Raw genomic sequence first — 17,572 nt, forward strand, 5'->3', positions numbered from 1 at the left:
TTGCTAATGCACCAATGCATCTAATACTTCAGTATAATATATGATAAATATACTTTTTACTTTTTTGTTATACTTTATACTTTTTTATAGACTTTTACTTGTAGTTAAGCATTTTAAACTTGCAGTATTAATACTTTTACTTAAAAGATCTCAGTACTTCTCGCACCACTGGTGATATGGATATGCAATTTTTTCACCCAGTAACGGTCAGATAACACGCTCTAATGTATTAAATATACAAATACGTGTAATCAGTAAGAATTAGGCAACCACAGAAATGGCACACAAATCCTTTTAATTACATTTAATAATGTTGCACAATACAAAACATCACTTGCATTCCAATGTTGAGCCGTAACCTCCCTTCAGTTCAGTGTTTCAACAGAAATATCGAGGCAGACTTGATGTAAACATCTTAAATCCAACTGCTTATGTGGCAAAGGAATCATAAAACATGAATCTGCACAACAAAACACCTTTCTTTATTTAGGCATTTTCGCTTTGCACACAAAAGCAGCCAAGCACTGAGAATGACGAGTAGCATATAACTGGCCCAGATTTGCAATAGAAGAAAAACAGCAGAGGCAAAAGGTGTACAATATCTGATATGGACCGCATACTTTTTAAGTAAATATATAAAAACATCTAATTGTCGGGAAATCCAATAAAGAGTACGAAAAATATTAATAATATTTTAATAATATACCAGCGCTAAGAAATCAATATTGTTTAATGACCTACGTAACAACTTTTATACATTTCTTTAAGTAAAAAAATACTTTGGAAAAAGAGAGTTAAGGTTTCTGACTTTTAATGAGGAGGTAGCTTCTGTCCTCCTGTGCCCTTATTGATGACTTTCACATACCAAATTGTACCTTGTCCTCAGAGTTATGACTTTGAGATGGAGAAGTCATAAACAATTCAGCTTCACAATAGCCAGGCCAGAAATGCAGTTAATATTGAGATTACTGATTGAAGTAAAGTGATGTTCATTTGTTGCCGTTGAGCATTTTTACGTACATCCCTGAACAAAGCAAAGGCACTGTGATGCACAGCAATGTCAAATCAAAACAATTCATACATGTTCATTGAAGAAAACGACCCAATCCAGAAATGGACTTTGGTGCCACCTGTCATGATAAAATTACCTAATTATTAACTCTTTGCAGGTTTGCCTTTACAGCAGGTGACACCCAAACACACGCATTTCAGACGTGCATAACTTTCAAGATAGAGATTGTTTCATTGCAAAGCTTCAGCCTTCATTAACTTGTGTGTGCATGCTACAAGGTTCACTGACAATTACAGTGGTATTAATATTCAGGACTCATGCTTAAATCTTAAAAGCTCAATAAAAACTGCCTATTTCTGGCAAGGCTAGTGGAAGTAGGACTGCAGGGTACCACGGCGGCGGACATCGGTTGTCCAGCAGTGGAAGCCACCACCCAGAGAATTGGCATGGCGAATGTTCACCTTTATGGTCTTGATACCTGCAACAAAGCAATGCATTTCTGCATTATTACACAGCACAGAGGCCTTATTTCCTGAAAATACCCTCTATATAAATATTTTCCCCATAGATGGATTCCAAATATGTGTTGAAGGGTGCAAAATGATGCCAGAATAAGATGGAATGACGTGAATGTACGAACTCACCAAGGTTCTCAAACATTTTGTGAATAGTGCTTTCATTGGCGTCCACCATAACACGCTTCTCATCCAACATCAGGACGTTCATGGACAGCCATTTGGAGGACATCCACAGTGGGTGGTCTGCATAGGAAGGGAGAGAGGTTTGTTTTTTTTTTTTCAGGAAAAATTCTAAACGTTCTGCTTATGTGAGAGAAGCTTTAGCTTTTGTGCCCACCATCCGGAATCAGAGGTGTTGGAGGTTTCACAACAGTCCAGCCGGCCTTCTTGAACATGTCGATCTGGGTGAAAGGACAAAGAGCAGCGGTGAGCACAGGCGTGTTATCAAACCGTGTTGGCGTATCAGTCCACAGGAGGGCAGCACAGGTGAGCAATGAAAAGTGGCCTTTCCCTATCTTATGGTACCTGGTGACATGGGCGATCAGGGTTCGACAGCACCAGTCCTGGCCCGATGATGTTGAAAGTGGCATCGATGTGCATGGGGTTCGGGTCTTTGAATGAGATTATGTGGATCTTGTAGTCTGGAGCCAGATGACGACGCATCCACTCAATCCCCATGTAATTTGTAACCTGCAAATAAAAATGAAATAAAAATAAAACACTGCATATTCAGATGCAAGTAAAGGACTCTGTTATGTAGCTGTGCTAGTTCTTGAGGGAATAAAAGGCCCAGAGGCCTCTATGTGTCATCCAGTCTTCCATTCTGCACACCTCATGTTGCTCTGCACGTGACTGACATATAAGCAAAAGACTTTTGGATAAAAATGGAGAATTTGTCTCCGTGGCATGCTTTTAAGTTTGACAGCCTTCATACTTGACTCCTCTGGACAAAAAGATCCCTCCCAGCTCGGATGAAATCAGCAGCATCGAAGCAGGGCTCGTGCTCTGTGGTCACAAACTTCCCCTGGGCGGCCAGCTTGTGTCTGTCCTCCACCGTGTGCATGGGGTAGTCCTGAGTGACACCACGCAACAATGATTTACTCTCCAGCAATTAAGCAACAGTGCAATAAATAGTACGAGGTGAAGAGGTCAGAGGTGATAAGAAGACACCTAAAAACGGTGTTTTAACTTCGTCTTGAATATTTAGCAAAACAGGACGAACAGTGTCTCAAATTAAAGATAAAGCCTCACCTGATCGTACAGATCATTAGCCATAGTGGGTTTAGGAGCAGTGGTCCATTTTGCACCTTTTCTGAAGTACTCCTTGATCAAAGGTCTGTAGGCTCGGTACTCAAAGAAGCGAGCCCTCCAGGCCATAGGAGCCTCGATAATCTCGTTTCCCACAACCATAAGGATGTCTCTGGGCATGGCAGCGTACATGCCTGCAACAGATTGCACAATACACGATTAGCTTCCATAGAATATTTCATAAAACACAATGTGATGCTTTAACTTTGTTATCATGCACAGCATTACACTACAGAAATACTCATGTACAAACTTTTACTTAAGATGACCAACAAATTGTACTTTTAAGTATCAAAAGTTAATTCTAGACTTATTTTGACAGATTTTTATACTTGTGTGTGCTTTGCTCTATAAAACTGCATCACATTTCATCAACTGATAACAAGTTTTATGTGCAAAATGTGAATCAGTAAGCAAATAGTAACTATAGTTGTGTACAACATGGTACTTTACTGCAGTACTTCTGTGTGTAACTGCTGTAACTTACTGGGTTTGAAATGTGAACCACTTCATTACACAAACATTTTGGACATAAACTGATGTTAACAGGGCTGAAAATGGACATCAAAATGCTTCTCAGTGAGTAATATCTCTGCGTTGTGTGTCTTTTGTACCTGATGATGTGAAGTCTGGAGTTTTGTATTCCGTGGACCAGTCGATGGGTTCCGGCCTCCTCACAGTAACGCCCTCGTGACGCAGAATATTGCACATTTCTTCAATCTCAGCGACAGATTTTTTCAAGTGGTCCACAGGAAAAGACTGACCCCCGTACTTCTGATAGAAGGGCCAGTTCTTCTCATATGTGTTTGCCTGTTACAACATGACAACATGGAGTTAATCTCCTTGTCTCATAATTAAATTTTGCTGGTTTTTACAATCTGTTGGTAGGGAACCTACACAGCACTGCCCCACATATTAATATTTTGTGATCTGCATGTTTAACAGAAGTCAGCTGGACATTATAGCTTACTTTCACTTCCACAGTGAAGGGAGGCACTTGGGCGTTTTCAGCGCGGCCCACGATCACCTCCTCAAGAGGGTCCCATTCATTGTAGCTGCACACAGGACATTCCTGCGGCACGGACTCAGTAACATGTTCCTCTTCGACTGCACGGTGTGTCTGTGCAGCTGCTGCACTCGAGGTGCTCTGGAAGGCCCTCTGCGACCATCCCGTCACCGCACGGCCAAGCTGAGGAGGGAGAAAAATGACTTTTTTTACACTCTGCAGCACAAAAATGGCCCTCAATTTTCCGCTGTGGGGATGGCAGATGCAAAGAAAGGCTTTTGCATAAATTATGTCAGTTTTTTAGATTTAATAGACCTTTTCAGGAAAATGCAGTGTATACTTAATAAAATCTGCAGGAAACAAAATTAGCTGTGTGTAATGACTACTGCGGTATGCATGTTTATTCTTCAATTTTATTTTAGATCCAGAAATTTAGTGAAATTCTAAGTGATATAATCAAACACATGACTTGGCTGGAAGCTCACATGTAAAAAGGCTAATTTAAACAGAGTCAAACAGTGTTGGCTGACAAGAGAAGCACAGTGACCTTAGATATCTGTGAGAAATGCCTGCAGTTTGTTTGGTGCCAAAGTACACGTGTTATTAAGGAGCATTATCTCCACAGATAGTGTGGCCTCTCCTGGCTCAGGAGCAGCTCAAATGTCACTGAGTTTGGGAGCGCATCTGTGCCAAACAGCTGTTCACTGTCACTCATGGACCAATGGAAAGAAAAGAAAAGAAAAAGCTTTCTCAGCAAATAGAAACAAATCAATCCTTGGACTGAGGTCTGTTTGATACAATCAGTGTTTTTTGAGCCCAAATAGTCGATCAGATTGGATTTGATTCTCCATATTTTGGTATTTTCACTAACTGAGAGGCTTCAATCAAACAAACGGTGAACCAATAAATCAGTTAAACTGATCTCAAGTGAAAGAAGCAGCTCAGATGTAGCCTAGTGAAGAAAATGAACAAAATTTCTTTATTCAACTTGACTGACATGTGCTTTTTTCTAAACAAAAAAAATGAACTTTTCTAATATTTTTGAAAAAAAAAAAGAAAAGAAAAGAAAAAAAGACATGAAACCACCATTATACCAACCATGGCTCCGATCAGATGGGCAGCCTCGGCCCCCCTGCTACCTCCTCTCAGACACCTGACTCGCAGCATTGTCCGACGTAATAGTGAGTGTGTCAGTGAAATCAAACGGCAGCGCAGGATCCACCTCGCAGTTTGCGCATGAATGGAGACGGCTGGGCTTTATAGGAGCGGGTCTACGTGCCTCTGAGACCATTGGTCGCTTTCATGTTGTGGGGCAACGTGACTTGAGAAAAAGCATTCGTGAAACACAATCCCTTACGCCAGCAAATTCTTATCAACCGGGCTACTAACGTTAAAGTTTTCCAAGGAGAACATCTGAAAATGTCTCCAGAATTGGTTTCTTTGCGCAGGATATCTTTGCTCTCCTTTTTGTTTTTGCGCAGAAAACATAATTTAATCGACAAAATGGATCGATTAAAGATATTCTGGCATTGCAAAACAAACTACAGATTACTTTAATGGATCTTGTTTGCATCACAAGGCTGAAAACACTTGCAATGCGTCTTTGAATGGTTTAGTTTCTCAATAAATCCGTTTTCAGTCGTCTCTTCTAAATATTTCCAGAGCTGATCACAGAAAAGCCACTCCTGAAACTCAATAACTGGCTGCAAACTTTACTGTAAATTATCCGTGAGTGGGTGTTACGTGTCAGTTTGTCATATTTGACGGTTTTGAATGCATCCATATCATCTTGCTGGGGGACATCAGGCTACCGAACACGCTCAGGAGAGTGAAATCAGAGTTCACATAAGAGATAGCCCTGTGTTGTCTGTGTCACCACATGCTTCGTTGGGTTGTGCTCACATGAGTTTCATAACCCAAAGACCTCCCTGACTGCTGATAGCGCCTCTAAAAAAGCATCTGGCTGATGCCCAAGGGTTCAAAGGATATGCCCAAAGGATGCCTTCAGCTCCCAGCATCTTTCACTGCTTCAGCGCTCTCATAGAAAATTCGGTGACGTCTAAACTCTCATTTTATCATTAAAGCTGCATTGATACATTCATGCAATGCAAAGCTGCTCTCTGTCCCATATCTCTCCACCCTCCTCCATAGGAGACTGACCCCCACGGGGGCAGCTGACGTGGATACTCTTTAAGACACATCAGCTGGCCAGGCACTGATTAGCAACACGTGGTTATATAAGCACCGCGTGGCCTCTCCGATTCCTTGATTTCCATGATCAAGCAGTCAGACGTGTGAATCATGTAATTTGAGTTGTGCATATTTCATCGTGTGTGCTTTGATATCAGCGCTGTCAGCTTACCTCCTCCGCATCCCTGCAGACTTTTCTGCACAGTCTGGGGGAAGCTCTGCAGGTCCGCCTGTGCAGCCGCTGTCTCACGTGCAGGAAGCGGCGATGCGACTAAGGCTTGTTTTACACTTCAGCATTGAATTCAGAAAGCCATCGCAAATGGACAAGTGAGCAATTATACACATGCGCTGGTGCGTCTGCGTCGATCTGCAATTACACCGCCCAAACGCTAGTTGGCCATAGGGTTTCTCTGTTACTGTGAGTTTCTTCATGTACTTGTAGTTCAAACAATGGTGACAGGAAGTGAATGGATCATGTTGAAGCCAGGGCAAATAAATGTGGAACTTATTATGGCAACACAGCAAGTAACAGACGCTGAATTTCCTGTGGTTGTCCAGCCACTGACAGACATAGAAGAGCAAATGTATTTCTGATATTGGCGGCTGGTAAATTTGACGATTTGGTTCATTGTCTGCAACCATTTATCTTGCATCTGTGTGTGCACAGTATGCCTATAATTAGGTCAGCTGATTACTCAGAAGGAAATGACATGGTACCAAGCAAACCAATCAGTCTGTCATCATGATGTCTAGTTAAATTTCTAAGGAGATGCACGTCTGGCTATTGCACAAGATGTGGGGTAGAGTTAATGCAGAAGTATAAATCAGCCTTACAGGAACAGTCCCTCGTTGAATCTGACCTAGTTGGAGAACACTGGTGGGTGTACATAGCCGTGGGTAATTAATAATAATCAGGAGATGTCAGGGAACCTCGACAGCCCTACAAGCTGGGCCACCCCAGCTGACGTCTGAGGTTTCAGGTAACCTAATGGTCCGTTTTGAGACAAATTGGCATGGTAGACCTAAACAAGATCAGTAGAGTGAGTGGGGCTAGGGCCCCCCAAGCCCTCCCCTCAGTTGCCCCCCCCCCCCGTCTGTCCTGGGAGACCCTTGGGGCGGACCCCTGGGTGGTTTCCACCATGACTCAGGGTTATTGTTTGCCATTACGTCATATTGGTAGGCCCCTGCACCTTTACAAGTTGCATGGATGCTGTCTTGGGTCCCTTGTGTCAGGAAGGTATTCGCATCCTCAATCAGCTGGACAACTGGCTGGGTCTCAGAAACTGGAGGAGGCTTTTTGCAACCTCATTAATCAGTTTCTTAAAAGGTGCTTGTAGGTGCTGTACTTAAATACAATTTTCAGGTAACATTTCGCTTACCTCGCAGGAGCGTGCAGAGTCAAAGAAACGTTTGGAAGCAATTTTGAAGCTGAAAATTAAGGTAAATTTTAGAGAATTAAAAATATATATCGCAAAAGTAGTTCAATGTTAAACAGTGATAATAAGTCGGTTCATCAGTGATGAGAGAAACCTTTATAACCCGTTATGAATGTAGGAGCGAGCAAGTTCACATAAGCAGCGTTTTTCCTGCGTTAAACCCGTCGGTGAAAACATTTTCATCATCAAACACATGAGTTTAGACACTTATCTTGCAATGAATGTACTCTAAGTATTATAGGATAAAACAATGAGGCTCTTGTTCCCTTAATTGACCGTTTGATTCACACGCTCACGCAGTGCAGCGGCATCTAGTGGCCACTGTCGTCAAAGCAGCTTCTCAGGTAATTAAATACTTCAAAGAGAAATAGATAATTGTCACATGACTTGGTGAGAGAATACAGTGACCATCTCCTCTTTCCAAAACATAGGCTCTCAACTTCTGGTGAAGCACTTCGATTGTGAGTCCCTCATCAGCACCAAAACCTCAATGCTGGTCATCCTCACCTTCATCAGCGGTGGAGGGGGTCGAACAGGCGGTTTCATGCTCCACACTAGAAAACATAAACCTGAGAAAATTACACAAACTGGTAGGTGTCTTATGAGGATTACTTAGGGAAGGAAGTCTTTTGGAAATACGCAAACATTGCGTGCCGCGGCCACTTTCAGCGCATGCGCACGGTAAAATACACAAATTTCAAGAACAGAAACTACATTCACTTTTTTGGGGGGGTTCTTTATAGTATTTGATTACTCACTTTAATATTTTCCTTTTTGATGCATGAAAAAAACGGTGAAAACGGGAATGAACTACCAAACTATATAAAATAGTAAAACAGCCCGATGCTATATGACTAATAATGATAAGAAAAACTGAAAATGATGTTTTCTTCGTTTGTTTGTTTGTTTGTTTGTTTTTTCAGGTCTACTGTCTACTGCATCAGCTGACCTCAGACAAGCTGCAGAGTCCACAGTCCACAGTCATCAACAGATGACCTGGCATCTGGCTGCAAGTGTCACATCCTTTATTTTTAATAATCCTAATAAATCTTGCTCTGATCGATCAGCCAATCCCTCCTTCTTTTGCAATGAAAATAACAACATGCAGCCGCTGAGCATTATTCCCTTCAGTCACCAATCTTCCACTTTCTCCAGATATTTGACCTTTTCTGCGAACCTAACTTACTCCTGGAGAAAATGCTCCGCCCCGCAGAAAAAAAACCCCTTTTTGCAACATTCCCCATTTTGCAGCAGGGTCCGCACTTTTCTGTTTTTGACAGACTTTTGAACGAGAAAACACATGATGGAGATGTGTTTACTGTCATTCGTCTTGGCGAGTATCCTCCTCATCCCGTTCGCTCTCAAAACTTTGTCCCCTTTGCTTTGGACGGATATTCTGTATTTCAGGGATCTGCTGCGGATTTTAGTGACCTTCGTCAGGAGGCGAAGGAGGAGACCTTTCTTCTTTGTTTTGGACCGCTTCTTGGAGCAGACCGCTGCGAATCCGGACAAGCCGTTCATTGTGTTTGAAAATGAGACTTTCACGTACGATCGCACAGATAAGAGGAGCAACAAGACAGCCAACGCGCTCCGGTCTCACCCGGGGTTCAGAGCCGGGGACACCGTCGCGCTTTTCATGGGGAATGAACCCGCCTTCATGTTTACCTGGCTGGCCTTGGCTAAATTAGGCTCTCCTGTGGCTCTCCTCAATCACAACATCCGCACCAAGTCTCTGCTGCACTGCTTTAACTGCTGCAAGGCCAAAGTGCTGATAGCTGCCTCAGGTTTGTGCAGTATGAGCAAAAAGCTAAGGCATAATAATAATAATAATAATAATAATAATAATAATAATAATAATAATAATAATAATAAACTTTATTTGTATAGCACCTTTCATACAGGAACTGCAGCTCAAAGTGCAGAATGAATGTAAAATAAGACGGAGAATAACACCCACTTGCTAATGGTAGTAAAACTAAAATTGAATAAGGATGAGATACATAAAACCACTGTATAAAATAATAAAATACAAGTTAAAGATTGCACAATGCACAGAAGATTCATGTCTGTATCAGGACGTCTGGCTCGTTAGAAGCTGAAGAGATAAGTTTTCAGCTTTCTTTTGGAAGTGTTCAGTGAGCTGGCTCCCTGATGTCTATACGTAGTGTTTTCCAGAGCTTTGGGCTAATGAGACATTGCATTACATTAATAAGGTTTATGGTTCCAGTCTAACCTTTGTCATTCCTGATGGTTCAAGCTGTTTTTAGAAGAAGAAGAAGTTTAATTTTACTGCTAAAACTAGCTTGAAAGTCCTTTTTCTTTCTTCAACATCCTCTTTAAAAGATAGCTTATATAGCTTCTGAGCCAAATGGATCACACATCCTTTATTTTAATGATGTATGCTTTCATTTAGGCAAGTATTTTGATTAAAGTGGGCCAGTTGATGTTCTATGTAAAGAGACCCCTGCAAGACTGATTTAACACAGTCATTTGGAGGGGACTGAAAATATTTACAATTTGAATTTAAGTTCAAGTTCAGAGGGTTTTGGTTTATTTTGTTACGTGAAAAAAAAAAAAAAAAAAAAAAAAATCTGTAAAACTGCATTCAAGTTTTTCACTCAGTGGTTTGACAGGGGACCCAGTATTGGGTCAGCATCAGACAAGTCTGCATATAAATCTAAAACTAGTACCAAGTGGCTATGATTGTGCTTTACGTCTCTTTCCAGAGCTAAAGGAAGCAGTGGAGGACGTGCTGCCCTCCCTGATAGAGCAGGGCGTCACCGTCCTCCTGATGGCCAAACACTGCAGCACACCTGGAATTGAGAGTTTCTCTGATAAAGTGGAAGAGGCCCCGGACTCCCCGCTTCCCCGATCCCTCAGATCACACATCACGTTCAAAAGTCCCGCAGTTTACATCTACACCTCAGGAACGACAGGTACCTCTGCATCTGTCTTTGTCTCATAGTTTCATGTGATAGTCTGTTCCCACAACAACACACTGGCCAGGCAGGCCTTCTTCAGCTTTCAAGGTTTGCACTGTTGGCGTCTTGTTGTATTTCAGGTCTCCCGAAGGCAGCTGTGGTCAACCAGAACCGCCTCTTAACAGCTCTGGCTGTTTTAGCATCAAACGGTGTCACACCGAGTGATGTCATCTACCTCAACCTGCCTCTGTACCACACAGCTGGATTTATTATAGGCTTTATTGGCTCCATCGAGACAGGTGAGACCATTGAGACGCAGCCAAGACAGTCGTAACCTCGAAGGCTTTGTCAGGCCTGTGTGAGATTCCTCGCAGACTGACGAATACTTCACTGACTTAACAATGAGTTGCAGCATGTTTTATACATTTCAGGGTTTGTTGTAACTGAATGATGTACATGTATTTATTTCCCTGCATTTGTCTCCTAATTGAAATACCCAATTTGCTGTGTAAATGAGTCTTTATCACTGCCAAAGCGACTGTTGACCTCAGCAGAGATGAGACAGCTGTGTTGCAGTGGTGCTAAAAACCAAATAACTGGGCGAAGACTGTGCATTTTCGGTATTTAAAGCCGAACTGTCGTACATTCAGATTCAGACTGCAGCACAGCGAGCGGTAAAATCTGCACCAAAATGAGCTCCCTCACTGGCTTCCCACTTGCTATTGTTGACAGCTTATTTTATCAGTTGCCACAGTTTGGCCGATCACTTGAACCTCACATCTCTGCGGCACACAGGAAGTAAATTGCTCATGCACCAGCTGTGCCCCCTGAAGATTATGCTTATTCATGAAAGTGGGACCCTGTTGCAGGAGCGTCATAATGTTCTCACACTTGACCTAAATATGAGCCGAGTGCTGCATCGCTGTGAACTGAAAAGTGACGCCCCTGCTCCTCCTTCTCCCTCTGCTATTCCTGCTCCTGTGAAGCTAAATGAAGGAGTCTTTTGTCACTGTGGACCAGTAATCTGAACAGAGCCGGGTCAACCAAAACCAGATTATCTCTAAGTGCTTTTTTCTAAATAGGCTAAAGTTCACACTGCTTTTATATGTCTGAGAAAGCCTGAGTGACCCACACATATTAGGAGAAATCCAATACTGCCCCACAACAATCACAGGCATGTTGTGCAGTACATGTAGTTAAACAGCTTACAATTTGATACTGTTGGCATGAGTTGCATGCAGTTCCACACTTACATGAAGTGCAGCAATTCATCTTTAATTCAGTCAATTCAGAACACAAATGAAGTGTAAACATAACTAGGAACACTGTAGTTAATGCAGTAGTGGTATTGCAGATCAGTTAAAAAGTTATCCATCGATGCTGTAAAAACTGTCATAATAAACAAGATGTTGTTGTTTAAATGGACACAAGCTGTATTTCTACTTATATAACTGAATATTTGAAGTTTTGAACAGCACAATTCGTTGAAACTGAGTCCGAATCTGTTAACACATTTCCCACGATCAAATATTATACGTGCTCTCTGTCTTATTTTGAAGGCTCAACCATCATTCTGAAGAGGAAGTTTTCAGCCTCTCAGTTTTGGGACGACTGCAGGAAAAACAGCGTGACTGTTGTCCAGTACATCGGAGAGGTGATGCGTTACCTCTGCAGCACGCCGAAGGTAAAATGATGTGTACGGTTTCCTGCTCTGCACACGGAGTTGTTCAGCCCAGTGCTGCAAAACTCAGAACTAAGCAGCATTACAGTATTTCAACATTGTAGGAATAATGTTTGTTTTATAGATAAACGGGGTTTGAAGTCTGACTATTTTAAGTTGCTGATTCAGCAGCATTTTGTGTTCTTTGTCATTTGACTCTGCAGCACACGTGACGGTCAAAACTCTCGAGTGAGATCCAAACCAGCGGCATTCTTTAAGGGCTGGCTGGACGTTAAGGCGATCCCCCCGCCCCCTTACTCAGGGGCAGAGGAACTTGAGATTGAATGTTGATATATTGATCAACATTTATTTTATGTAATACTTTATTTTTTCATTGAATGCTAGAGGGACTTCAACCGTCCTGAAAATTCCCCCAGCGCAGCACAGCTGGCTTACCAAAATAGAAATCATTAAATCTCGACGATCGGGTTCCAGCCCTCTGCGCCAGGAGCTGTATGGGTTTTAACCGCATGAAACAGTGTGGATGTACACAAATAGATGTGCTACATAGACATTTTTAAGGTATTGTATACTTCCGAGATCTCTTAAAGATGTAACTGCTGTATTTAGGAGTAAACACTCTCCCTACATGTATGGCCATTCAGAGTATCTAATTGCATCACATGAAGTGCAGTCTCAATTTACTGCGTGACCCTGTGGCAGCAGCAGGAGGTGGTTTGTCTGTATCGGGTCAGCTCTAGGAATAGATGCTGGCCTTTGCTTAGGAGGACCATATTGAGTAACTTGGCAGTCAAATTGCCCTGGACTAATATGTGACTTTAAGGTCACATTTGTCACAGTGAGTGGTATTTCTTATACACTATTTACATGGTTTTTAGAGAGATTAGTATTTTTAAGTTGTACTTTTTGCTACTCTGATCTGATTTCTAATGTCAAATTCTGACATTTATACAGGGATTAGGCAGATTTGATCAGAAATCCTAATGGAGGACCTTATTAGATGACTGTTGCATGTTTATTCTCAAGCATATGAGTTCACATGCGTGTGTGTGTTAAAAAGCAGTGCCGTCAAACACCTTTTCAGTGGCTGACAGGTGAGTTTTGGGCCCATCATCACTTTTTTTTTTACTGTTAACCAATTGAAATACTTTGACTGCAGAGAGAAAATGACAAGGACCATAAAGTAAGACTGGCCATTGGGAACGGTGTGAGAGCAGAGATATGGAGAGAGTTTCTCAATCGCTTCGGGAACATCGAGATCCGAGAGTTTTACGCCTCCACTGAGGGAAATGTGGGATTTGTCAACTACGCAGGGAAAATTGGAGCTATTGGACGAGTCAACTTTTTGCATCAGGTAAGAATGAGATTGCAAAACATCGTTGTTTCCTGTCAACATTGTTTCTGTTGACATTTACAGCCAATTCATTTGTGTGTGTTTAAAAGTAAGTGCAGCAATACGTCATAGTCTACATGATCATCATATGTTTGTAGTGTCGCTGTCCTGTGAGGACCACGTATCTCCATGAAAAGCTCAGGAAAAGTCAACTTTTCATGAGCTCAAATTCAAAATGACCAAATTTGTACATACATGATTTTCACTGGACAGGAAGGATATGGAAAATTTTAATTTGAAAGTAACTAGTAACTAAAGCTGTCAGACAGATGTAGTGAAGTAGAAAGAGTAAACAGCCTCAGAGATGTGATGAAATAGAAGTATACAGTTGCGTTTAATGGAAGTACTCAAGAAATATGTCAAATTTGTACTTACTGTCAGTACAGTACTTGAGTAAATGTGCTTAGTTACATCCACCTCTAGTAAAAAATATGTGAATTTTAAGATTTATTCTGCTGCAGGTATACAGATGTATTGGTCACATAGTTCTAAACTGGTGTCTTGACTTCCTCCTGCAGAAGCTGTTTCCCTACACTCTGATCCAGTACGACACAGAGCGGGATGAACCGGTTCGAGATGCTAACGGCCTCTGTGTGGAGTCCCCCAGAGGTGAAGAAACTTTGCTGCAGATCGCTGTATCACACACTTTCAACCTCGCCTCTACTCACACTGATTTATACTGCAGAGATCTTGACTGCAGAGACTAATTGCAAACCACATCAGGACCCCGATGGCACTAAAATCACCTCTCTTGACTTTTTCTTTTAGGTGAGACGGGGCTGCTGGTGTCGAAGATCACAGACATCGCTCCTTTTGTCGGTTACGCCCAGAATGAAGGGCAAACAGAGAGGAAGAGACTTCATAATGTTCTCAAGAAAGGAGATCTTTACTTCAACAGCGGAGACCTGCTGAGGATCGATCAAGACAACTTCATTTACTTCCAGGATCGTGTAGGTGACACATTCAGGTACAGAAGAAATGTTTTTAAACTGCTATATCAGCCATATTATACAACTGAGAATGAAAGAGGACGAAAGGTCACAAGGTCAGTTAAAGAATACATTATTAGATAGAGAAAGGATAGATCCACATGAAGTGAGGAAGCGTGGGAGACTTATATATTCATGAATAGCCTCTTGTTCTTTGAGACACAATCCATGATTATTATACAACAGTTAGAAGCATAAAGCACATTGGTTATAGAGAAAACATGTTAAATACATTTTCCTATTTTCAACAGTCCTGCAGCACTAAATTTCCTGCATGTCACGCACCAGACTCCTTTAGAAAAGTGATGAAGTTCTGGGGAAAGTTTTCCTCATTGTGTTTCTGTTCCCTCACATGCACAGATCTGTAAAATTTTGCCTTTGATTTAAAAACAAAATTGATATAAAGTTGTAATTTCTTTGAGCCCACAGGTGGAAAGGTGAGAATGTGGCCACAACCGAGGTGTCTGACATCCTGACGATCAGCGATTGTCTCAAAGAAGCCAACGTTTATGGAGTCCAAGTGCCAGGTGATGGTCATTTCCTCACAGTCCGTGTATTAAGAACACCGTGACTTCAAAAATGGCAGAACACTGAAGGGAGACCCTGATAACTGAGTGTTTTCTCTGCATCTATTTTGTTTGGCAATGTAGGACATGAGGGACGGATAGGGATGGCGGCCGTCACCGTGAAGGAAGGTGCTCAGTTTGATGGAAGTAAAATATATAACCACATGATTAGCTACCTGCCCTCATATGCCCGACCTCGCTTTGTACGGATACAGGTACGTTTATTTCTGTTTTCAGAAAGTGTTTGTCATTGTCAATACTGGACAAAGCATTTTGACTTTTTTCTCATTGCGTCTGCAGCATGTGATCAGAATCAGGCGATGATATTTTGATTCTGTGCCTGAGAAAGCGTTTTGAACTTTGCTTCCATCTAGAATGCCGTGGAGTTGACAGGGACGTTCAAGCAAATGAAGATGAAGTTAGTGGAGGAGGGTTTTGATCCGGCACATATCCAGGACCCTCTTTACATCCTTGACGATCATGAGAAGAGTTACGTGCCGCTGACAGCTCAGGTCTACAGCTCCGTCCTATCAGGAAACATCAAACTCTAACTGTGCAGGCTGCATTTTAATAGTGAATCTGCAGGTCTAATGCTGATATTGAAGCAAAATACCTCAGAATCAGAAGTGCTGGATTCATTTGTAAAGGAAAGGGAGGGAGATTGAAACAGAGAAGGAAATATTTACTGGCAAGTGATAATATAAATAGTATATGTACTAACATAATGACTTCTTTCCAGTATGAGGACTGCTGCTTTTACTTAGTTATTTTAATTGTGTTCAGAAGTGTTAGCAGAATTCTGTGCTTTTGGGAAAGAGGTGAGTAGCAAAGATTCAAAGAATTTGTAGAAATGTTTATGTTTATGTACCAATATGTGTGAACAGAAATGACTTTCCTAAAAAAAAAAAAAGAAACTTTCCTATGTAAATGATTCTTACTGTCAAACCACGTGTGTCTGATTTTACTCAGCATAGCTGCAGCAATACAAATCCAAACTACAGGTGTGACAGACCACAAGGTGGAGACACATGCACATGCTACCAGAGTCAGTGTATTTGGGATATGCATAACAAAAATGTGCTGAGCTGCAGGTGTTAACTCCCATTCAGCCACTTGATGTACGGCGGTCAGGCCTGGCTTGCAGGTGATGTTCCGCCTCAGCCTGAGCTGCACCAGCACCGAGGGCCGGTGCGGCTCCTCCACAGCAAACCGGAAACAGGTTGAAACATAAAAGTGGGGTTCCCCGAAAGTTGAAAGCACATCTGTATCATTGTCTGCTGAAGCACTAAGATTAGGTTGATCTAAGGGCTCCAAACCATGAAAATCAGCAGCAGAGCAAACAGAAGTTTCAGTCTGCTTTGGCATGTATGTGTTTGTTTTTCTTATGTACTGACATGGACAGCACATCCGTTCGCCATCCCATAATCACACACACAAAAACTTGAATGATTAAGAAATAAGAGTTGCAGGTTTCTTCCAGGGGGGCAAAGTTCGTTGCTGTAGTACAGCTTGTACCATATTATCGACATCAATGTTTAATGTCAGTTACACCAGTCCAGATGTCACTTTTTCACTCAGTAATAAACGGCAAAATCATCTATGCAGAGGAGAGTAATAAATAGTTCAACAGAGCAGACATGACAGACCGAGCAGTAATAACACAGTGAGTGTTTCTAACGGGCCTGACAATCGAAGCCTCTGGATCTGTCTCAGCAGAACCTCAGAAAGGTGCACTGTTGTAATTGTAGTGTAATATACGCTGTGTCTCAACCATCCTGATGGAGCAAAAGGCAGTTTTATTCTTTTATTATCACTTTGCTGATTTAGATCAAAAAGAGGGAGAGTCACAAGAAATTCACCCTTGATTTGAGAACTCTATAAAAGTCAACAACCTTGCTTTTATTGTTACTGCCTCGGCTTTTACAGCGCCACAGAGCAATGATTTTAGCCTGTATCTCATACCAATGTTCATTATAAGCATAATTTTACACAAATTTAAGTTTGAAGTACACATCTTAACTTATTACACAGGTGCATTTTCCCCAGCCTTTGTATGAATGAAACATTTTCATGGCTGAATAGTTTCTTTTTATATTCACTTTAAACACACAGATAATTAACCCACGAGGCCACTGTGATTCAGAACAATGTGAGAAACAAATATTTAATCAACCATCATTGCCCCAAGTTGGTTTGCCAATGAATCATTGGTGCAAAGTGATTTATTATTGACCATAATTTCAGCACCCATCCTGATTTTGGCAGCTTTCCGTGCAGTGAAAGTTCTGACCACGTGATGATAACACAGATAAAACAGCATTGCAGGAAAGGACGACTGCAGCTTTTTTTTTTTTTTTTTTGCCACTGGAGGGTTACTTTCCACATGGAATACATTCTGTAACCTATAGACTCTTCTTATGTCTGCGCATCGTTAGATCTCGCGTGATCTCGCAAGACAACTTTTGTGAACACCCTCAAAGAAAATCGTACGAAGTTCACGAGTCTAAACACAAGGGGCCTGTTCTCATCTCATGTAAACCGCTGAACATCTC

The 17,572-nt window shown here is 41.7% G+C and overlaps 2 protein-coding genes across 3 annotated transcripts; one reads left to right on the plus strand and one right to left on the minus strand.

The window, feature by feature from the left end:
* Positions 1–279: 279 nt before the first annotated feature.
* gatm (glycine amidinotransferase (L-arginine:glycine amidinotransferase)) lies at positions 280–6,405 on the minus strand. Of its 2 annotated transcripts, none has more exons than XM_076738234.1 (9): positions 6,207–6,405; positions 3,809–4,027; positions 3,453–3,648; positions 2,782–2,972; positions 2,465–2,602; positions 2,056–2,220; positions 1,868–1,931; positions 1,657–1,773; positions 280–1,490 (listed from the first exon to the last, which is right to left on the minus strand). In XM_076738234.1, the coding sequence occupies exons 3-9, from the start codon at positions 3,547–3,549 to the stop codon at positions 1,378–1,380; spliced, it is 885 nt and encodes a 294-aa protein (XP_076594349.1). In that variant the 5' UTR covers positions 3,550–3,648; positions 3,809–4,027; positions 6,207–6,405; the 3' UTR covers positions 280–1,377. The 2 variants fall into 2 exon arrangements, with proteins under 2 accessions (XP_076594349.1, XP_076594340.1); XM_076738225.1 differs by lacking the exon at positions 6,207–6,405 and adding an exon at positions 4,943–5,024 and having other exon boundaries at positions 1,371–1,490.
* A 2,336-nt stretch (positions 6,406–8,741) lies between these two features.
* On the plus strand, positions 8,742–15,917 carry LOC143325274 (long-chain fatty acid transport protein 2). The gene is made up of 10 exons (XM_076738247.1): positions 8,742–9,254; positions 10,197–10,406; positions 10,532–10,690; positions 11,951–12,075; positions 13,232–13,426; positions 13,984–14,074; positions 14,234–14,432; positions 14,884–14,981; positions 15,105–15,235; positions 15,395–15,917. Exons 1-10 carry the CDS (start codon positions 8,771–8,773, stop codon positions 15,569–15,571), a joined length of 1,869 nt encoding a protein of 622 aa, XP_076594362.1. The 5' UTR covers positions 8,742–8,770; the 3' UTR covers positions 15,572–15,917.
* Positions 15,918–17,572: the final 1,655 nt, after the last annotated feature.

The sequence above is a fragment of the Chaetodon auriga genome, chromosome 1, assembly GCF_051107435.1.
Source record: "Chaetodon auriga isolate fChaAug3 chromosome 1, fChaAug3.hap1, whole genome shotgun sequence".
NCBI lineage: Eukaryota > Metazoa > Chordata > Actinopteri > Chaetodontiformes > Chaetodontidae > Chaetodon > Chaetodon auriga.

Excerpts from the sequence above, each read along its gene's own strand:
- gatm (XM_076738225.1), bottom strand. The coding sequence starts at position 5,011 with ATGCTGCGAGTCAGGTGTCTGAGAGGAGGTAGCAGGGGGGCCGAGGCT. Across the intron at positions 3,649-3,808 it reads CCTTCACTGTGGAAGTGAAA|GCAAACACATATGAGAAGAA; the intron begins GTAAGCTATAAT and ends ATGTTGTAACAG. Across the intron at positions 2,973-3,452 it reads TCCAGACTTCACATCATCAG|GCATGTACGCTGCCATGCCC; the intron begins GTACAAAAGACA and ends AATCTGTTGCAG.
- LOC143325274 (XM_076738247.1), top strand. The coding sequence starts at position 8,771 with ATGATGGAGATGTGTTTACTGTCATTCGTCTTGGCGAGTATCCTCCTC. Across the intron at positions 10,407-10,531 it reads CTACACCTCAGGAACGACAG|GTCTCCCGAAGGCAGCTGTG; the intron begins GTACCTCTGCAT and ends GTTGTATTTCAG. Across the intron at positions 12,076-13,231 it reads ACCTCTGCAGCACGCCGAAG|AGAGAAAATGACAAGGACCA; the intron begins GTAAAATGATGT and ends CTTTGACTGCAG.